The sequence below is a fragment of the Pan paniscus genome, chromosome 3, assembly GCF_029289425.2.
Source record: "Pan paniscus chromosome 3, NHGRI_mPanPan1-v2.0_pri, whole genome shotgun sequence".
Classification (NCBI taxonomy): domain Eukaryota; kingdom Metazoa; phylum Chordata; class Mammalia; order Primates; family Hominidae; genus Pan; species Pan paniscus.
In genome coordinates, this window is record NC_073252.2 from 120,645,776 (window position 1) to 120,669,191 (window position 23,416).

A 23,416-nucleotide genomic window follows, 5' to 3' on the forward strand; every position below is an offset into this window, starting at 1 on the left:
CTTTTCCTGTGTTAGTTTGCTGAGGGTGATGGCTTCCAGCTTCATCCATGTCCCTGCAAAGGACATGATCTCATTCCTTTTTATGGCTGCATAATATTCCACGGTGTGTGTGTACCACATTTTCTTGATCCAGTCTATCATTGATGGGCATTTGGGTTGGTTCCATGTCTTTGCTATTGTGAATAGTGCTGCAATAAACACACATGTGCATGTGTCTTTATAGTAGAATGATGTATATTCCTTTGGGTATATACCCAGTAATGAGATTGCTGGGTCAAATGGTATTTCTGGTTCTAGATCCTTGAATTGCCACACTGTCTTCAACAATGGTTGAACTGATTTACATTCCCACCAACGGTGTTAAAGTGTTTCTATTTCTCCACAGCCTTGCCAGCATCTGTTGTTTCCTGATTTTTTAATAACCACCATTCTGACTGGTGTGAGATGGTATCTCATTGTGGTTTTGATTTGCATTTCTCTGATGATCAGTGATGTTGAGCTTTTTTCCTTATGTTTGTTGGCCATGTAAATGTTGTCTTTTGAGAAGTGTCTGTTCATATCCTTTGCCCACTTTTTGATAAGGTTGTTTTTTTCTCGTAAATTTGTTTAAGTTCCTTATAAATTCTGGATATTAGACCTTTGTTAGATGGGTAGATTGCAGAAATTTTCTCCTATTCTGTAGATTGCCTATTCACTCTGCTGATAGTTTATTTTGCTGTGCAGAAGCTCTTTAGTTTAATTAGATCCCATTTGTCAGATTTGGCTTTTGTTGCAATTGCTTTTGTTGAGGTCTCTGCTCTGCTCCATTGGTCTGTATATCTGTTTTGGTACCAGTACCATGTTGTTTTGATTACTGCAGCCTTGTAGTATAGTTTGAAGTCAGGTAGTGTGATGTCTCCAGCTTTGTTCTTTTTGCTTAGGATTGTCTTGGCTATACGGGGTCTTCTTTCATTCCATATGAAATTTAAAATAGTTTTTTCTAATTCTGTAAAGAATGTCAATGGTAGTTTGATGGGAATAGCATTGAATCTATAAATTACTTTGGGCAGTATGTCCATTTTCACGATAGTGATTCTTCCTATCCTTGAGGATGGAATATTTTTCCATTTGTTTGCATTCTCTCTTATTTCCTTGAGCAGTGGTTTGTAGTTCTCCTTGAAGAGGTCCTTCACATCCCTTGTTAGCTGTATTCCTAGGTATTTTATTCTCTTTGTAACGATTGTGAACGGGAGTTCATTCATGATTTGGCTGTCTGCTTGTCTATTGTTGGTGTAAAGGAATGCTTGTGATTTTTCCATATTGATTTTGTATCCCGAGACTTTGCTGAAGTTGCTTGTCAGTTTAAGGAGTTTTTGGGCAGAGATGATGGGGTTTTCTAAATATACAATCATGTCATCTGCAAACAGAGACAATTTGACTTCCTCTCTTCCTATTTCAATACCCTTTGTTTCTTTCTCTTGCCTGATTTCCCTGGCCAGAATTTCCAATACTATGTTGAGTAGGAGTGGTGAGAGAGGCATCCTTGCCTTGTGCCGGTTTTCAAAGGGAATGCTTCCAGCTTTTGCCCATTCAATATGTTGGCTGTGGGTTTGTCACAAATAGCTCTTATTATTTTGAGATATGTTCCATCAACACCTAGTTTATTGAGAGTTTTTAGCATAAAGGGGTGTTGAATTTTATCAAAGGCCTTTTCTGCATCTATTGAGATAATCACGTGGTTTTTGTCTTTGGTTCTGTTTATGTGATGGATTACATTTATTGATTTTTGTATGTTGAAACAGCCTTGCATCCCAGGGATGAAGTCGACTTGATCGCAGCGGATAAGTTTTTTCATGTGTTGCTGAATTCTGTTTGCCAGTATTTTATTGAGGATTTTCACACCAGTGTTCATCAGGGATGTTGGCCTGAAGTTTTCTTTGTTCTGTCTCTTCTTGGTTTGGTATCAGGATGATGCTGGCCTCATAAAATAAATTAGGGAGGAGTCCCTCCTTTTCAATTGTTTGGAATAGTTTCAGAAGGAATGATATCAGCTCTTCTTTGTATTTCTGGTAGAATTCAGCTGTGAATCTGTCTGGTCCTGGGCTTTTTTTGGTTGGCAGGCTATTAATTACTGCCTCAATTTCAGAGCTTGTTATTGGTCTATTTAGGGATTCTTCTTCCTGATTTAGCCTTGGGAGGGTGTATGTGTCCAGGAATTTATCAGTTTCTTCCAGATTTTCTAGTTTATTTGAGTAGAAGTGTTTATTGTATTCTCTGATGATAGTTTCTATTTCTGTGGGGTCAGTGGTGATCTCCCCTTTATCATTTTGTATTGTGTCTACTTGATTCTTCCCTCTTTTCTTCTTTATTAGTCTACCTAGTGGTCTAATTTGTTAATCTTTTCAAAAAAACAGCTCCTAGATTCATTGATTTTTTTGTAGGGTTTTTCGTGTCTCTATCTCCTTCAGTTCTTCTATGATCTTAGTTATTTCTTGTTTTCTGCTAGCTTTTGGATAAGTTTGTTCTTCCCTCTTTAGCTCTTTTAATTGTGATGTTAGGGTGTTGATTTGAGATCTTTCAAGCTTTCTGATGTGGGCATTTAGTGCTAAAAATTTCCCTCTTAATACTGCTTTAGCTGTGTCTCAAAGATTCTGGTACATTGTCTCTTTGTTCTCTTTGTTTTCAAATAACTTCTTCATTTCTGCCGTAATTTCATTATTTACCCAGGAGTCATTCAGGAGCAGGTTGTTCGATTTCCATGTAATTGTGTGGTTTTGAGTGAGTTTCTTAATCCTGAGTTCTAATTTGATTGCACTGTGTTTTGAGAGACTGTTTGTTATGATTTCAGTTCTTTTGCATTTGTTGAGGAGTGTTTTACTTCCAAATACGTGGTCGGTTTTAGAATAAATGCCATGTGGTACTGAGAAGAATGTATATTCTATTGATTTGGGGTAGAGAGTTCTATAGACGTCTACTAGATCCACTTGATCCAGAGCTGAGTTCAAGTCCTGAATATCCTTGTTAATTTTCTGTCTCATTGATCTAATACTGACAGTGGGGTGTTAAAGTCTCCCACTATTATTTCATAGGAGTCTAAGTCTCTTTGTAGGTCTCTAAGAGGCACACTCCCTCCACCAAGAGAGAAAGTGCTTCATCAAACTGGTCCTATTACCCGTGCCACCCAATTGGGTGAGACCGTCTAACAGGGGGTTGTCAGACACCCTATGCAGGAGCGATCCTACTGGCATCAGGTTGGTGCTCCTCGAGGTCAGAGGACACAGAAGAAGCAGGCACCCATCTTTGCTGTTCTCTAGCCTCCTTGAGTAACATCTCCAGGTGCAGGAGCAAATCAGATAGAATAGGGCCTAAAGTGAACCCCCAGCAAACTGCAGAAGCCCTCAGAAGAGGGACCTGACCATTGAAAGACAAAAAAAAAAAAAAAAAAAAAAAAAAAAAAACTAGCAGAAGCAACAACAACAGCATCAACAACAACAAAAAAGCCCCCACAAAAACCCCATTCAAGGGTCAGCAGCCTCAAAGACTGAAAATAGACAAACTCACAAAGATGAGAAAGAATCAACGAAAAAATGATGAAAACCCGAAAGGCCAAAGTGCCTCTTCTCCTCCAAATGATCGCAACGTCTCTCCATCAAGGGTGCAGAACTGTACGGAGGATCAGATGGACGAATTGACGGAAGCAGGCTTCAGAAGATGGGTAATAAAAAACTACGCTGAGCTAAAAGGAGCATGTTCTAAACCAATGCAAAGACGCTAAGAACCTTTATGAAAGGTTAGAGGAATTGCTAACTAGAATAACCAGTTTAGAGAGGAACATAAATGACCTGATGGAGCTGAAAAACACAGCATGAGAACTTCGTGAAGCATACACAAGTATCAACACCCAAATCAACCAAGTAGAAGAAAGGATATCAGAATTTGAAGACCACCTTGCTGAAATAAGGCATGCAGACAAGACTAGAGAAGAAAGAATGTGAAGGAATGAAGAAAGCCTCCAAGAAATATGGGACTTCATAAAAAGACCGAACCTACTATCGATTGGAGTACCAGAAGAAGACAGGGAGAACAGAAACAAGCTGGAAAACACACTTCAGGATATTATCCAGGAGAACTTCCCCAACTTAGCAAGACAGGCCAACATGCAAATTCAGGAAATACAGAGAACACCACCAAGATACTCCACAAGAAGATCAACCCCAAGACACATAATCGTCAGATTCTCCAAGGTTGCAATGAAGGAAAAACTGTTAAGGGCAGCCAGAGAGAAAGGCCAGGTCACCTACAAAGGGAAGCCCATCGGACTAACAGCAGACCTCTCAGCAGAAACTCTATAAGCCAGAAGAGATTGGGGGCCAATATTCAACATTGTTACAGAAAAAAATTTTCAACCCAGAATTTCATATCCAGCCACACTAACCTTCAAAAGTGAAGGAGAAATAAAATCCTTTCCAGACAAGCAGATGCTGAGGGATTTTGTCACCACCAGGCCTGCCTTACAAGAGCTCCTGAAAGGAGCACTCAATATGGAAAGGAAAAACCGGTACCAGTCACTGCAAAAAACACACCAAAATATAAAGACCAATGACACTATGAAGAAACTGCATCAGCTAGTGTGCAAAATAACCAAATAGCAGCATGATGACAGAATCAAATTCACACATTTTGCTATTTTTCTAATTATCCTATCTGTCCTTTACCTTCTGTCTTTCCCTTTCTGCCTTCTTGGGTTAATTGAGTAGTTTTAAAATATTTCATTTTGCCTTTATAACTCAGCTGCCAAATGTTTGGGTTGGTGGGGAGCTAACCTTGCTCTTGAACTGTACTCCTGGCTTTCCACATCTTGGAAGATCTCTGTTTATCCTGCTGGTCATTGGCTTTGCATTTGATGAAGGCTCAGTGCTTCTCAGAAGGATCACTTTCAGCCCTTTGACCTGCTCCCAGCCTTCAGTGGACTGCTGCCTTGCACTCTGCAAAGGCCCAGTGTACTTGAAGAGGATCTCTTAGCCCTTCTGTTCTGTTCCTAGCCTTTGGTGTGTGGTACTTGTGCACTGGGTGGAAGCTCTATGGGAAAGAACTGGCAGGTGGATATGGAGTTGCTCTTTGATCAGGGCTCTTCAGAATTCTAATTCCTCACATCAGCAGCTAATAAAAGTTTCTTAAAAATTCAGCTGGTTTCTTCATGGTCCCATTTTTGGCAAGTTTATTCCTCCTTCTATCAGAGATGAAGCAGCTATGCATCTCTTTTTTGGGAAGAGGTCATCTGTATATCGAATTTATTTAGGAGATGAAGCAGCTATGCATCTCTATTTTGGGAAGAGATCATCTGTATATTGAATTTAGTTTATTTAGGTTTTTTATGCATCTCAGCTCAGATAGTTTTTATAGAAAATCTATGATTTTGTGACTTCCTCAACTTCTTGTTGTAGACTCTGGTTATTTTTAAAACTTGTAATTTAAAAATTATATGCCAATGGAAACACTCTTCAAGAATCTTACATGTAATGCTTATTGCTTAGTGGTTTAATGAATGACAACAATCCCTGAGTGTGGGAATAGTTGAGGTCTACAAAAGGTTAATGAGTAAATGAATTATGTTTACTTTGGGTATTGAGTCACTGGTACTGATCTGGCCATACACGAATATCCCTAATCACCCTTATGACTAGTAATACACATTTATAAGATGGTGGACCAGAGCTGGGCTAGCGTTGATTGATAAGGGACAGAAAGAAAGTATAGCGATTGATTATTCAGCCTTGCCTCATGGGCATTTGTACATCCTTATGAGTTAAAGTGAGATGCAAATGCATTCTTCATTAAAATGGCTTATCTGAATCATTTTAGAGCTGTATACAATAGTTTGCTTATACTCATTAAGATAAGTTTGGTTATGTTGATTAAAAACAAAGCTTATTTTCTGCATTTTCCAATAATATTGTAAAAAATACTTCATACCCTTCTTTGTTTGGGTTTCATGTCTTCATTACATTCCTTTTACTTTGTATTATCTTTTAAGATTTTGTAGAAGAATTTCACTTGGGTAACTGTAGGCTTAAATGATGCAATGCTTTCTGGAATCCAGGGGTGACTGACACACAGAGGTGACTCAGACATGAAATGTTCAACAAAATTCTAAGATTGTCTTTTTTTTTAATTGTAAATTCTTAAACATTCATAAAAGTAGTGAGATTAGAATAATGAAATCCTGTGCTTCTAATGACTGTTAACACAAGTGAATCTTATTTATCCTATCCACTTTATTAAAAATTTAGTTATCTATTATTTAAAATAATATATTAGCTTATTTTAAAGCTAATCCCAGATATTATGTTTCATTTTGCATGTCTGTTGCTGTCTTGGTAGGAAAATTTTTAAAACATAAATTACTATGACATAATGATATCTAACAAAGTTAATTATTTAAGAAACTTTCAAAAGTTGCTTTTTCATGCCGTTTCCCTAGCTACCTATAAACACCTGGAAATTATATTTATTTTATATTTCTAATGTTATTCAAATGATAATATGCTGATTTCTAAAATTGCATTTTTTTTCTGTTGCTCTCAAGAATATCCTAAACATATCCATAAGATGTAGGATGACCTATGAAAATAGTCTGGACAAACATTTATCTTGTTTATCTTATGATAAGCAGAGTTCTGAGAAGTTTGGTAATAAAGAGTTAACTTGGTTTAACTAAGATTTTCCTAAATTATTTGACACCAGAACCTATTTTTTATTTAACATCTGTTAGCAAAAATACATTTGGGGGAATATTGTTCTAGGCAGGAGAATGCTGCCTCTGAATAGCAAAATAATCTTTACTTCATTTTTATTTCAATTAATTAGGTAATTATTTGTCCATATTACATTATCATCATAATTAAGTAATTTTTTTTGTTTTTCTGTAATCTGCTTAATATTGATAATGTGGTGTGACAAGTCGTCTTTCTCAGGATCTTATTTTATGAAAATCTTTCATCACACTTATTTTATGAAAATCATTTGCTGTGTAAGCAAATTAAGTATAAGCATTTTGTGTTTCCACTAGATAGATATTTGCACACAAAAAAATAGACATCAAAATCCCATATAGAAAGCTAAATGCATCTATAGTTCATTGAAGAGGAAGCTAGAAATAAGATGTGTAGAAGTCAAAGAAATAGGGCCGGGCGCGGTGGCTCATGCCTGTAATTCCAGCCCTTTGGGAGGCCAAGGCGGGTGGATCACGAGGTCAGGAGATCGAGACCATCTGGCTAACATGGTGAAACCGCGTCTCTACTAAAAATACAAAAAATTAGCTGGGCGTGGTGGTGGGCATCTGTAGTCCCAGCTACTCGGGAGGCTGAGGCAGGAGAATGGTGTGAACCTGGGAGGCAGAGGTTGCAGTGAGCCGTGATTGTGCCACTGCACTCCAGCCTGGGTGACAGAGAGAGACTCCGTCTCAAAAAGTCAAGGAAATACAGCTCAAATTATAACAGTGAATAACTAGATTTTGTTTCATTTGTGAAGAATTGGCAAATAAGTTTTAAATAGTTTCAACATAGGCAGTAGCATGGGAATTCTCCTACACTTTTATGTACCCTTAAAATATGTTCACTTTAAAAAATGTAAATAGTTAACAGCGGCAATTGAAAGCTAACTGCCCAACAAAGGAAACAATTCTCCATGTGTCCCCCTTCTCTGCTCACCCTGTGACACCTTCTCTGCTCACCCTGTGACACAGGAGCGACAAGGGACTCACAAGGCACTGGTGCCCTAGTAGTTCTGCATCTCATCCTCTCTCATACAGTTTAGTTGACATCTGCTCCCTGTCACTCACCCATACCCCCAACCTCACCAATCCTCCAAAGTGGATTAGTTGTTGCTTAGGTGTGTTTTGTCTTTATATTGCGTAAATATTGTGAAGAAGGCTCTTTCTTCTGTGGTGCTACAAAGATAATTTTTTTTCCCGTTACAGTCAAGCTACAACTTCAAGCAGAAGAGAGAGGAGTTGTGTCTATCAAAGGAGTGTGTGCTAACCGTTACCTTGCTATGAAGGAAGATGGAAGATTACTGGCTTCTGTAAGCATACTTTCTGTTTTCACACGTTTTTTGTTAGCTTTTATTGCTGTTAATTTACCAGCATTGTTGTTTATCAAATCTTTATAAAGGATTTTACATGTATCATCGTCATAGTCACCCTGTAAAATAGGGAGTATTTTCTTTATTTCACAGATGCAAAAACTGATGTGCTGAGGGAGTAAGTAAAGTAAGAAAACACAGCTCATATAAAGTAGAGACTGGATTGGGCTGGAGGCATTCCTGACCTCTAAGTCACTGCTTTTACTCTGCAAAACTATTAAGCTATAATTTAAAAAAAATTTTCTTCTATTATGCAGTTGTTTGAAGATCATTGGGAATAAATGTATACAATTTTGATTATTGGTTTTTAAGTTTCTTCTTTAGAATGTGACGTACAAAACACTTGCAATGTAGAACACTAGTTGAGAATGTAAGCTTTCTGCCTGGTACAGATGCCGACTCTGCCACTTATGAGCTCTGTGTTCTTGGGCAAATGATTCTGAGTTAGTTCCCTTACCTGTAAAATAGAAACAATGATACTATCTCATTGGGATTTTATCAGAATTTAATTAGATACTACACATCAAGTGCCCAAATCAGCATCTGACACGTAATAGATCCTGAAAATTGTTACTTCTTCCTCACATTACTTCTCATTTACATATATGTCAGGAGAGGGACTTTTTTGTTTTCTTTTTTTTTTTTTTGAGATGGAGTCTCACTCCACTGCGCAGACTGGAGTGCAGTGGCGCAATCTCGGGTCACTGTACCCTCTGCCTTCTGGGTTCAAGCAATTCTCCTGCCTCAGCCTCCCGAGTAGCTGGGATTACAGGAATGCACCACCATGCCTGGCTAATTTTTTTGTATTTTTTATTAGAGACAGGGTTTCGCCATGTTGGCTGGGCTGGTCCTGAACTCCTGACCTCAGGTGATCCGCCTGCCTTGGCCTCCCAAAGTGCTGGGATTATAGGCGTGAGCCACCATGCCTGGCTGTAGAGAGGAACTTTTCTTTTTTACATTTGATCACAGCTCATCAGGGGTCCTAGTTCCTGGCTAGTATTCTTTCCACTAGTACAGGCTCCCTGTCAACTTCACCATTATTATTAGAAACGGGACTGCATATCTGTTGAACATATGATGTATAAAGAATGGTGCAGGAAAATAAATATAAAAGACAGATCTCATTCCTATCTCCTTGAGGGAGTAGATAGGACATGTATGTAAGTGTTTGTGCGTGTGTGTGTTTCACAGCTCTTACACCAATGCCACTGGCCAGTTATGACATCTCTATATAACCTCCCCACAGAAAGGATCTAATAGTACTAAGAAATTGTGGTATTTTGAGCTATACAAATAGTTTTTGAAATTTCTTCTGAATGAAGAACTTTGGATTTCTAAAAGCACCAAAACAAGGCTTACAGAGAAAAAGGGTATCTAAACTATCCCAATTTCAGACTGACTGTATGACAAAGATATACTTACATTGATATTACCAGTTTATGTGATTTTTGCAGGATAAATCACAAGTTTGAGTGTAGTGGCTCTCAATTTTGGGAGGAGGTAGTTGACTAAATTTTAGAATTCTCTTTAAGAATAGCCAATACTTATTAAGTGAAAGTGTGCCAGATGCTATGGTAGGCATTGAGCTTATAAAATTGAATATCAAATTGTCTCTGCCCTTAATGAGTGACAATCCAGGGGAGGCAGAAGTGTAAATAAGTATTTATAATAATGTATAAGGGTTTTGATATGCTACTTCTATATTTTGCATACATGCATAGTAATATAGGAAAGGATAAGAAGTATTATGATATAGGAAGCAATATAGAAAATGAGGTAATTACATTTTTCTAGAATTGGGGGAGATGACCTATAAGTAGAATTTTAGACGTTGTAAAGGAAGGAGTTCAGCAGGCAGTCATGGGGCAGAAGAAATTGAGATGAAGGTATAGATAACTCTAGGACATAGGACATGAAAAGGTGTGGATAAAAAATCTACTTGATGTATCTCTAGAATTACAAGTAATTAACTAATGCTGGAATGTATAGTGCAATGGAGTAACTAGGTGGAAGGGAAGGGAGAGAAGGCTGGGGAGGTAGATAGACTGTCTGCTGAATCTGTTGAAGGGCTTTATATACCATGCTGGCTATAAGCAGTGGAGAGCCATGAAGAGTTTTAAGAAGAGATCTAATTAGATTTAAATTTGAGAAAGATCATCCTGGCAGAAGTGTAGAGAATGGACTTGAGGGGGCCAAGACTGGTGGAGAGAGATCAGTTAGAAGGCCACTATAATAGTCCAAGCAAGTCATGTTCTGATCCTGGCAATAACAGTAGGTCAGAGAGGAGTGAGGAAAGTGCTAGCACTTGTGATTGATTAGATTTAGGACTGAAGATGAAAGAAAAGTCAAAGGTGGCTTTTAGGTTGCTGGTTTGGGTGAGAAGGTAGACGAGAAAGGGGAAGGAAGAAAAGAGCAAGGTTTGGGAGAAGGTATTAAGTTCGAATTTAGACCTATTTAGTTTGAGTTGCCTAAGGGAAATTCAGGTAAAGATGTTCAGTGAGTAGTTGAAATTATAAATCTGGAGCTTAGAGGAACGGTCTACATTGATTGTTAGATAGATTTGGGTATGATCAGCATATAGGTGGTAGTTAAATTGGGGGAATGTATGCAGTTTCCTAGGTAAAGAATATAGCTCAAAACATCAACTACTTGGGACTTTCACTTCTTCTACTCTGTACTTGCCTTTTATTCTGCCAATCTATTGTCAACTCAAGAGGTGATGTAATAGTTTGGGAATCTACCAAAGTAGCATTTTAAATATCTCCCATGACAGTGAACCAATAAGTAATTTTGGATGACTGACATTTTATTAGTGAGAGGAAGATGAGTTTCCAACCCTCCTGCCCCTTTCACTTTAGGATGTGACAAATCACTATGCTTCTGCAGTAGAATTGGTTTGGCTACTGTCAGACAGTGAGGGTGGTAGAGGAAAAAAAAGGAGTTGCACACAACATTTGCTCCTGTTATAACTAACTATGGACAGCACTAATAAAATGGTTTTAAAGCTCCAGCCTTTTATATGTCTGTCATAATCTGGGTCAGTGAATGCCTTGAGATTAGTTGTTACCCTGTGGTGTTGTTGAGATTAGAAGATGCAGTAACCTAGTGCATTAGTCCATTTTCATGCTGCCGATAAAGACATACCAGAGACTGGGCAATTTACAAAAGAAAGAGGTTTAATTGGACTTACAGTTCCACATGGCTGGGGAAGCCTCACAATCATGGCGGAAGGCAAGGAAGAGCAAGTCACATCTTAAATGGATGGCAGTAGGCAGAGAGAGCTTGTGCAGGGGAAGTCTTCTTTATAAAACCATCAGATCTTGTGAGACTTACTATCACAAGAACAGCATGGGAAAGACTTGTCCCCATGATTCAATTACCTCCCACTGGGTCCTTCCCATAACACATGGAAATTCAAGATGAAATTTAGGTGGGGACACAGCCAAACCATATCATTCCACCCCTGGCCCCTCCAAAATCTCATGTCCTCACATTTCAAAACCAATCATGCCTTCCCAACAGTCTCCCAAAGTCGTAACTCATTTCAGCATTAACTCAAAAGTCCACAGTCCAACATCTCATCTGAGACAAGGCAAGTCCCTTCTGCCTATGAGCCTGTAAAATCAAAAGCAAGTTAGTTACTTCCCAGATACAATGTGGGTACAGGCATTGGGCTAATACAGCCATCGCAGATGGGAGAAATTGGCCCAAATGAAGGGGCTACAGGCCCTATGCAAGTCTGAAATCCAGTGAGGCAGTCAAATCTTTTTTTTTTTTTTTTTTGAGATGGAGTCTCGCTCTGTTGCCCAGGCTGGAGTGCAGTGGCACGATCTCGGCTCACTGCAAGCTCCACCTCCTGGGTTCACGCCATTCTCCTGCCTCAGCCTCCCGAGTAGCTGAGACTATAGGCACCCGCCATCATGCCCGGCTAATTTTTTGCATTTTTTTAGTAGAGGCAGGGTTTCACCATGTTAGCCAGGGTGGTCTTGGTCTCCCAACCTCGTGATCTTCCCACCTTGGCCTCCCAAAGTGCTGGGATTACAGGCGTGAGCCACTGCACCTGGCCCAGCAGTCAAATCTTAAAGCTCCAAAATGATCTCCTCTGACTCCATGTCTCTCATCCAGGTCATGCTGATGCAAGAGCTGGGTTCCCATCATATTGAGCAGGTCTGCCCCTGTGGCTTTGCAGGGTACAGCCTCCCTCTCAGCTGCCTTCACAGGCTGGCATTGAGTGTCTGTGGCTTTTCTAGGTGCATGGTGCAAGCTCTCAGTAGATCTACCATTCTGGGGTCTGGAGGATGGTGGCCCTCTTCTCACAGCTCCACTAGGTGGTGCTGCAATAGGGACTCTGTGTGGGGGCTCTGACCCCACATTTCCCTTCTGCACTGCCCTAGCAGAGGTTCTCCATGAGGGCCCCAACCCTGCGCAAACTTCTGCCTGGGCATCCAGGCATTTCCATACATCTGAAATCTAGCGGAGGTTCCTAAACCTCAATTCTTGACTTCTCTGCACCCTCAGGCTCAACACCATGTGGAAGCTGCCAAGGCTTGATGCTTGCACCCTCTGAAGCAACAGCCTGAGCTGTACCTTGGCCCCTTTTAGTCACAGCTGGAGCAGCTGTGAAGCAAGGCACCAAGTCCCTAGACTGTACATAGCAGAGGGACCCTGAGCCCAGCTCATGAAACCATTTTTTCCTTGTAAACCTCTGGGCCTGTGATGGGAAGGACTGCTGCAAAGGTCTCTGACATTCCCCAGAGACATTTTCCTCATTGTCTTGGTGATTAACATCTGGCTCCCCATTACTTACACAAATTTCTGCAGCCCACTTGAATTTTTCCTCAGAAAATGGGATTTTCTTTTCTATTCCATGGTCAGGCTGCAAATTTTCCAAACTTTTATGCTCTCCTTCCCTTATAAAACTGAATGCCTTTAACAGCACCCAAATCACATTTTGAATGCTTTGCTGCTTAAACATTTCTTCCGCCAGATACCCTAAATCATATCTCTCAAGTTCAAAGTTCCACAAATCTCTAGGGCAGGGGCAAAATGCCACCAGTCTCTTTGCTAAAACATAACAAGACTCACCTTTGCTCAGTTCCCAACAAGTTCCTCATCTCCATTTGAGACCACCTCAGCCTGGATTTCATTGTCCATATCATTATCAGCATTTTGGTCAAAGGCATTCAACAAATCTCTAAGGAGTTCCAAACTTTCCCACATTTTCCTGTCATCTTCTGAGCTCTCCAACCTATTCCAACCTTTGCCTGTTAACCAGTTCCAAAGTCACTTCCACGTTTTTGGGTATCTTTCAGCAGCACCCCATTCCTAGTACCAATTTACTGTATTAGTCCATTTTCATGCTGCTGATAAAAGACATACCCAAGACTGGGCAATTTACAAAAGAAGAGGTTTAATTGGACTTACAGTTCCACATGGCTGGGGAAGCCTCACAATCACGGTGGAAGGCAAGGAAGAGCAAGCCACATCTTAAATAGATGGCAGCAGGCAAAGAGAGAGAGAGCTTGTGCAGGGGGACTCTTCTTTATAAAACCATAAGATCTCATGAGACTTATTCACTATCATAAGAACAGCACAAGAAAGACTTGTCTCCATGATTCAGTTACCTCCCACTGGGTCCCTCCCGCAACACATGGGAATTCAAGATGAGATTTGGGTGGGGACACAGCCAAACCATATAACCTAGTAATCATGGTGACTCTGTAAGATAATTGCCGGTGGAATTTTTCATCTCCTCAGGAGCACTGGCTGAATATTGATTCATTGACAATGATAAAAAGACCCATTGTTGTTAAAAGTGATGAAAACAGAAATTGCTCTATCTTCAAGTGTATCTCTGAAACTACTAGGGTACATAAAAAGATGAGACAAGTTAAAAGAATGTAGACCTGAAAAGAGAATTCTGACTTTTTCTCTTGGCAAATAGGTATTAAGCTTCCCAAACTGTTGATTCTGTACCATCAGAAATGTAAAATACTCAAAATAAAGTTTTCTAGTTTCATTTTTAGATAAGCAGGAGCTTGTGAAAGTTAGTCTTAAATGTGTTTCTATCTCTTTGGATGTATTAACTCTTTCTGATGGAACAGATTTCCACCAAGTTGGTGCAGTAAGAATTAATTTACCAATGCTTAGAAATATATCACAAACACTCTGTAGAGACAAAGCCATGGCTATTAAGCATAAATTAAAAATTCAGGATTTCTTCATCTCCTTTGAGGAATGGCATGACCAAGATCCAGTTGTACGTTTCAGCTCTCGTCATACGACCTATTCCTGCCAAGTTCACAAGTTAATCTCTAGTCTTAACATCCAATTTGTGTGGCTTGATGTCATGCCTTTTCAGCAGCAATCCTGTCTCTTTCAAATTGTTCTTGGTGGGCTGTGTCAATCTTCAGATGAAAAAGTAAGCGTGCCCCACCTCAACACCAAAGATATGGTGTTGGTGATTCAGTAAGTGGCACATTTCTCTCCGAGTCAGATCCATAGACATTAAACTGTCAACAACAGCAGCTTTTGGTATGAGTTCAGTGTTCTGACCAGTAGCCATCATCTGGGGATGCAGATGTGCCTCGTAACTTGAAGAAACTGGGATTTATGAACTTGCACTTGCCAGAGGCATAGTCCTTCCCACTCTTCTACCTGGCCCTTTTTCAGACTACTGTGTTATGACACATCCCTGGTTTCTTCTCCATTTTACTCTGTGATTCCTGCAGTGATTTCTAAAGCAGTCTAGTTTCCTCCCAGAAAGAAGAGTGCTGTGGATACAAAAAACATTTTGGTTTTTAAGAGTTATGTTAGGTTGATTACCAATTAGAGTATGAAAAAAGACTAATTTGTATACCGTTTTTTCCCCAACACCTTCACATATTAATGGTATGCGTGTTTTCAGGTTACCGATTTTGTGTTGTTTGAAAACATTTCTTAAGGGTCTTTCCTTTCTTTTTGAAGCTAGGAAATAGGAAAATTCAAAAAATAACTATATTTAATTGCCAAAGCCTGTATTTGGAAGCTGAAGTTAAATAGCTGTTTAATGCACAACAGACTTCTTACTCCATTCCATAGCAGGATAAATTTTGTTGCTATGAGCAACAGAAGTCCAGAACAAATATTAGAATTGATGATTTAAGTGTTCACAAAATTACAGATTTTTAAGAAAATTGCATAAAGTGAAGTTAATTGTAGTTTTAAGTTTAAATCACCAAATGACCTCAATGTTAGCATTGGTATGAAAAAACTTTACTGATCTTCATCTGCCAGAAAGTTGCACATTGTTTTCTATATAATGCTATATAGATCATGATATACCCTGAACAAAATATTAATATCTCAGTATTAGAATGTAATTTGCATTGATCCACAATAGTGAAATATGAAAAAATGTATATTCTCTGAGGATATACATGTAATTTCTGTAAAAGTAAAATACATTTTACCTACAGAATAACTTTCTTAATTGAGGGGCCTTCACAATGACATGAAATCTATAATAAAGTAAAGTAGAGAAAATAGATATTTGAGAGCCCAATTATCCAGACTGACAATCTATACTGATGAAATTTGTGAGAAAAATACAGTAATTGAAGAGGAATATATATCCTTTTTAAGAGATAAAATACTAGAAAAAATACAAAGGTTATTGCATAATGAGAATTACTGTTCTTTTATAACTCAATCTTAAAACTGTTATGCAACCTATAGGTATTACAGGTTTAAGATCAAATTTAGGCCTGGCACAAGTGCCTGTAATCCCAGCACTTTGGGAGGCCAAGGCAGGTGGATCCCTTGAGGTCAGGAGTTTGAGACAAGCCTGGCAAACATGGCGAAAACCCATCTCTACTAAAAATACAAAAATTAGCCGGGCATGGTGATGCACACCTGTAATCACAGCCAACTTGGGAGGCTGAGGCAGGAGAATTGCTTGGACCCGGGAGGTGGACATTGCAGTGAATCAAGATCACGCCACTGCACTCCAGCCTAGGCGACACAGTGAGATTCCATCTCAAAAAAATAAAAAATAAAAAGATCAAATTTAATTTTAACTTTTCACTATTTGGATGTTTCTTTTTTTTCTGAAATAGTCAACATTGATACTTACATCATGTCTGTTTTTAATTCTCAGAAGTGGTATAAGCAAAAGCACTTTTGGATTCCTATTGAGCAAGCTCCCTCAAAAGCCAAAACTGAAAAATCAATGTACTGTAAAAGAATAAACAACCCAGTAAACAGAGCATGGGGAAATGGTCATAAGGTTCAAATCTAAAATTAGGAGTGGACTAGTATTGTGAGGCCGATGCATAAAGAAGGGAGAGTTGGGGTGAGAGGAGGTGCTGGGGGGATGTGAGGAGAACTTGGCTCATGTGCTTATTTCTTTCCTTATTGTGTACTAAGGCTACTAGAGATTAGGAGGGATTCTAAAGACCATCTAATCCAATCTTCTTATTTTACAGAGGAGGAAAGTGATGCCTAGAGAAGTTAAAGGACTTGATTGAAAATACAAGTTAGTTAGGGATCAAGGCGATATTAGAAGCTAGGTTTCTTGGCCCTTCAGAGATCCTCAGAGATGTCAAGTTTGGATAGTCAACTCTTGGAAAGGTCATCTGGTCTATTTTCCTTAGGGAGTAAATAGTTCATAAAGTTAAACCATATTCTGTATTTCAGTTCCTAGTCTGGATTTTCCCCAGTCCTATTTCTCTAGTTCTTATTTAGATTTTGTAAATGTCATTGAATTATATTTTTATTGTAAGCTATCTGAAAAAGTTCCATTTGTTCATTAATTTAGCAAATATTTATTGATGACTTACTATGTGCCAAGCACTGATACAGCAGTAGACAGAATAGATGAATATCTTCACAAACATGCTGTTGATAGTCTGGTGAAATAAAGTGATATGTATATATGAATCATCTGTATTTGGGCATAGTAGAGCACAGGAATGCATGAGGTGCTTTTATTTTTCACATTATAGCTAGAGTTGCTGTATCTAGTGACTTGAGAAATCCTTTTTTGTGATGGTACTTGTAGCCCTAGAGTCAGTTTTTTAAAAAATATATTTTAGTTTTACAATGGTTTTAGACTTACAGAAAAGTTATAAAGATGACACAGAGAGTGTCTATATACTCCACACTGAGTTTCACTTTTATTAACATCCTACATTAGTTTGGTGCACCTGTCACAACTAATGAACCCATACTGATATGTTATTATTAGCTAAAGTCCATACTTTATTCATGTTTCCTTAGCTTTTCCTAATATTCTTTTTCTGTTCCAGGATACCATATTTAGTTATCATGTCTCCTTAGTTTCCTCCAGACTGTGACAGTTTCTTAGACTTTCCTTATTTTTGATTACTTTGATAGTTTGAGGAGTACTGTTGAGGTATTTTTTAGAATGTCCTTCAACTTGCTTGATTTTTTTTTCCTTTTTTTTTTTTTTTTTTTTGAGACAGGGTCTTGCTCTGTCTCCCAGGCTGGAGGGCAGTGGTGTGATCATAGATCACCACAATCTTGAATTCTTGGGCTCAAGCGATCCTCCCACCTTGGCCTCCCAAGTAGGTGGGACTGCAGGTGCATGCCACCATACTCTACTAATTTATTTTTATTTTTAGTAGAGATGAGGTCTCACTATATTGCCCAAATTGGTCTCGAACTCCTGGGCTCAAGAATCCTCCTGCCTTGGCCTCCCAAAGTGCTGGGATGACAAGTGTGAGCCATTGCACCTGGCCTGATGTTTTTTTCATGGCCAGATAGGGATTTGAGTGTTTGAGAGGAAGACTGTAGAAGTAAAGTACCATTTTTGTGGCATATAATGGTATATGTTATCTTCATGACTGATAACTCATGATATAATCCTTGCTTACCTGGCTGAGGTAGTATCTGTGTCCACTGTAAAGTTACTCTTTCACTTCCTTTCCATACTATACTGTTTGGAAGGAAGTCACCATGCATAGTCCACACTTAAGAGATGGAGATGATGGTTGTGCTCCACCTCCTTGAGGGGTAGTATCTACATAAATTGTCATTCTTTTGCCTGGGAAATTTGTTCATTTTCCTCCATTTATTTATTTATTCAATCATTTATATCAATATGTATTCACAGATATTTATTTTATACTTTGAGTTACAATCCAATACTACATTATTTATTTTGTTGCTCAAATAGTTCCAGCTTTGGCCATTGGGAGCTCTTTCAGTTGGCTCCTGTGCCCTCCTCTTTGACATACTCTCAACAATGCATTTATTTTAAGTACTTCATTACTTTTTGGCCTACAAGATGCTCCAGGCTCATTTTGTATATTCCCTACTCCACCCTAGAATGAGCCATTTCTCCAAAGAGCATTGGTTTCTTTTATTAGAGAATGGTATTAGAAACCACAAACTGGAATGCTAGGTGTGCTTGTTGCTACTGAAGTATCTTTGCTTCTAAGCCCTCTTAAGCTGACAGAGCAAGAAATGGTGGTACATACTAGCCTGGGTATATACATGTATTTATAAATATTTCTATATTTGGCCATCTGTATCAATATTAATATGAGGCAGAGCATGGTGGCTCACATCTGTAATCCCAGCACTTTGGGAGGCTGAGGCGGGTGGACCACGACGTCAGGAGTTCGAGACCAGCCTGACCAACATGGTGAAACCCTGTCTTTACTAAAAATACAAAAATTAGCCAGGTGTGGTGGTGCGCACCTGTAATCCCAGCTACTCAGGAGGCTGAGGCAGGAGAATCACTTCAACCTGGGAGGCAGAGGTTGCAGTGAGCCTAGATCGTGCCACTGCACTCCAGCCTGGGTGACGGAGGGAGACTCTGTCTCAAAACAAAACAAAACAAAACAAAACAAAAACACCTAAATATGAGTTCATTCATACTGATATCTCCAACCTTAATCCATCAATAACACATGAATATTTTAGCAGTCCCCCCCACTTGCTTGTGTGTAACCTGCCACCCCCAACAGTGAGAAACATGGCTCCCACCATCTCCTGGGATCAGTTTTTCATTATGTAGAAATATCTCACATAACCTTATTTTCTTTTTGAAATTCCAAAGTAAATTAACTATCCAGACAAAAAACAAACTTTTAAAAATGTTGATTATGCTTTTTCATGCTACATTAGAGTCTGCTCTATTCAAATACTCCCTACAAGGGGTCAAACTGCCAGCACTATCTTTAACATTATTAGCATCATTATCAATATCAATAAATGGTTATTGGGCCCCTCTTATAGAACCATAAACTAAGCTGGTTTATGTGGACAGCCTCCAGGGGAACCTTGAGGTGTTGCCCCATCACTAACACACGACAAATTTATATCACTATCATATGTATACATCTACGTTTCTTTTTTAGGTTTATACCTTTTAGACCTGAGAATACTTGTTTACTGGCATTATTGTATATAACACACTTCCTGGTATTCCAAATAAATTAGTACTTTTTAATTTCTAGTTCTGTGGTTATTAGCATTAGCAAAAAAGAAGGAAAAAAGTTAAATGATGTGTCTGTTGCATAGTAGGTGCTCAGTAAATACTGTCTCCATTTGGATGTCTGATATTCCTCTCAAACTCAACACGTACAAAACTGAATTATTAACCTTTTCCTATAAAATCTGTTCCTACTCATAGCCCTCCCCACCGCATTTGATGGCAAGTTTATCATTCTAGAACAGAAACTTCAGTGCCATTCTTAACTCCCCTGTTTTCCTCATACCATGCAACCAATCCATCAGGAAACCCTATTAAGTCTACCTTCAAAATATGTACAAAAGCAGACACCTCCTTACCATTTCTACTGCTACCTCCATGATCTGAACCTTCATTCTCTCTGCCTGTATTACTGAATAACCCTTTAACTGGTCTAAGTCTGCTTTTGGCCCTCTGTAGTCTTGGCAGCCAGAATAATCCTAGAAAAAGATGTCAGATCATGTTATTTTTCTGCTGAAAAGACCCCAGTGGCTCTCAATTTTCTTAGAATAAGAGCCAAATATTTACAATAGCCTACAAAACTATGAGGTCTGCCCCCTCTCCCATCCCATTACCTCTCTGATCTCATTTCCTGCTACTCTTCCCACATTGGCTTACTTGCTACCCCTCAAATACTCTGGATATGATCCTGTTGTAAGGCTTTTGCACTGGCTTTTCCTCTGATGGGAATGCTCTTCTCTGATAGCTGGATGGTTAACGCCTTCATCTCCTTCAAGCATTTGCTCAAATGTCACTTTCTCAATGGAGCCTACTGTGACCATGCTATTTAATATTGCACCTAGCTTCTACCACTCACCATTCCTAGTCCCTCTTACCCTGTTCAGGTTTACTTTTTTCTAAGTTTTCTTATATTCTAACATAGAATATAATTTATTCACTTAAGCTTATTGCTTATTGTGTGTCTCCCCCAGCTAGAATTTGAGTGGCATAAAGGCAGGGATCTTGTTCAGTTTTGTTCATTGATGTGTCTTAGATGCCTAGAAGAAAAAAATATATAGATTGAATGAGTAAGTGTATTATTTGAACTCTATGCTTCCTGTACCTCTAAATTATTCTTCAATTTTAAAAAAGCAACACATAAACAAAAACTTAATTTGATATAAAGGTATCAAGTAGATGTAAGGGCAAAAGGTATCCAAAATCTGAAATGTTACCAAAAGCACTGAGTTTTAAATTCCTCATTTGTTAATGAGTATAATAATGTTAAAATATTGTTGTGACTTTTAAAGTATATGCATAAAAGCAGTCAATAATCATGCATTAAGGGATTTCTCAGCTCTTAGGCCTATATAAAATAAGGCCTTGGAAACAAGGTACAAGTTGTTATAAGCCCTTAGAAGCCACTTTCTTTGTGGTGGCATTCCTCTGAAGACCCCTTTTTATCCGAAGTTTGAAATGGTGAGCAAACACTGATAATAGGAAAACAGTTCTTTAAATATGTTTATAAAGATTAATAAAATTATAATGCACCAGTTTTTAATAGGCACACTGAGATCACAGTCACTGAAGATGACTTGGAAACTCAGAATGGAGACAATTGAAAATTGTATATATGTTGCTCTGTTAAACATCTATTTTTCTTGACCACTAAATTTTGGCCCTACTACTCATTTTTTTTAAAAAAAATGCAGTTTGTTTTCAAGAGCAAAACAGTTGTTTAGTAAATTTGCATTGCTGAACATTCAGCACAGATATAAGTTTCCTTCCCTCCACTGTTTTTTTTCAAAAGTAGAAATAACTTTTGTAATAAATAAATAAGTAAATTAATTAATTAATAAGCTGTGGGTTCTATCATGTATCCACTTAGTCCCTGGTACTGTTTCTTTTCTCTGAAATATTAGGAACTGGCTGAAAAGGCAAATGTTATTGGCATAGTTAGTATTCTAGTATGCCAAGCATTGTAGGGAGTGCCAGCTAGCAAGGTGGGGCATCCGGGAAGCTGATAGAACACCAACAAATGAACATATGACTAAATGCTGTTGTTTAAATTTACCTCTGGGGAATCAGTCTATGAAGTTCCATGGTGACCTTTCATGTTGTCTTTATGATTACTATGAATTTTCCTTTCACTCTTTGTTTCCCTTCTGCTTCTATTCTTGATCATAAACCTGGAATAGAGAAAAGGGAAGATTTTTTTTTCTTTTATCAGTGGCAATGAAGATGACAGAATAAAGTAACAGGTTAACTTCAGTTCACACGAGAGGGGTAGTAAATTTCACTAGAGGTAGAGTAAAAGTATTGGATTTGGAATATATTGGTCTATATTACTCTAAGTTTAGGTGTTTCACTCTTATCACATTTGAATCTTTATGAACAGCACAAGACAGTCCTGTGTTTCATATAGCTGGGTCCTGTCAATGTGTGCTTCTCTGTAAGGCTGTGATTTATTTGCATCATGAAGAATTGAGTTTCTTTATGAGTAACGTATTACATAATAGGCAAATTAGTTAAGTTTGTATTTCAGTTTTTAAAAATCCATTTAACAGTGGTCAAAATATTAAAACCAAGTAAATATCCAGTAAAATTCTTATCTCTAGAAGATTACAGGATCTAATACCACACCCTTACTTTAGATGGCTGAGACACATTAGTCACTTTTAGTTCTTTCCCAGGCTTTACTTTACATTTTTGTTATTATGCCAGCTCTTTTCCTTGTTTTGCCAATTAATTTATGTTTTTGTCACAGTTTGTGCCATTGTTTGCCTTATCTTAGAACCAAGGAATCTGGGAAAAGGTTCAAGTCTTTTTAATGTGGGTTTTTCCAAACCTGAAGTTTCCTAGATATGAGTATATAGAAATAAACTGGAATGTGGTATTAATACAAAACCATATATTTATGTCTCTGCATACATCTTATATTTATGTGTTTAGATAAAATTTACATGTGTTTTCTATATGTTTATCATTCAATTGATATATATATACACATAATTATAATGTAAAAATGATTTTTCCTTTTGAAGTGAATAAATTGATTTTTCCCCTTTGAGGTCAGTAAGTATCTTCAGTGCTACCCTGTGAAGTTGCTTTTTGAACATTTATCTTAAATAATGTGGTAGCTATTAAATTCCATTACTTGGAGTATTATTTCCAGGTCTTTTTGAAAGCCAGCTATCTTTTTTTTTTTTGATAAATAGTTGAATTGAAATTAAAAGGCAAAGTCCTTCCCTCCTGAAAGAGACTGCCAGAAATCAGTATACTTACTTATTCCTCATTGTCTAACAGTGTTTGGAGATTGTTAATCATATGTAATATAATGTTCCAATATTATTTTTGGCATTATATACCAATAGCTATTTTCTGTACAATAAACTATTCATTATTATGCCTTAAAAAACATTAGCCACTTAAAACTTTTTGTTAAAATTTGGGGAATTAACTCTTCTTGTGAGTAAAGTATTAACAAACCTCCTTCTTCTGTATGGAAAGATTACAATGGGTTAGCCTTCTACTGCTGCTTCTGATAAAAGTAAAAATGATCCCTGATTGGTAACCTACCTTGGGACTGGGAGGAGTGTGGATGGATCATAAATACTGCTGGAAGCTATAGCTTTGGGCTTCCCATAGCATATTTCTTCTTACTGGGTATGTCCCTCCTTGTGTTTAAAACCTGACCTGTCTGTTTTGGAGCTGGAGAATTGTCTCTGAACTCCTACTGAAGAGACATACTTGACGCTGTCCTGCTGACATGCTGTGTTCCTGGCCTGCATCCTTCTTCAGAACTAGTCTGTGTCACATTTTGGCCCATTGAATCTTGTTAGTTTGATCGCCCTGCTGAACCCAACATCACTGCTG

The 23,416-nt window shown here is 38.2% G+C and overlaps 1 protein-coding gene across 1 annotated transcript in view; it reads left to right on the plus strand.

The window, feature by feature from the left end:
* The window catches only part of FGF2 (fibroblast growth factor 2), a 71,237-nt gene that overhangs the window by 41,698 nt on the left and 6,123 nt on the right, over positions 1-23,416 (plus strand). Inside the window, exon 2 of the mRNA XM_008969466.5 lies at positions 7,958-8,061. Coding sequence (XP_008967714.3) covers positions 7,958-8,061 — 104 coding nt within the window. The remainder of the gene's footprint in view (positions 1-7,957; positions 8,062-23,416) is intronic.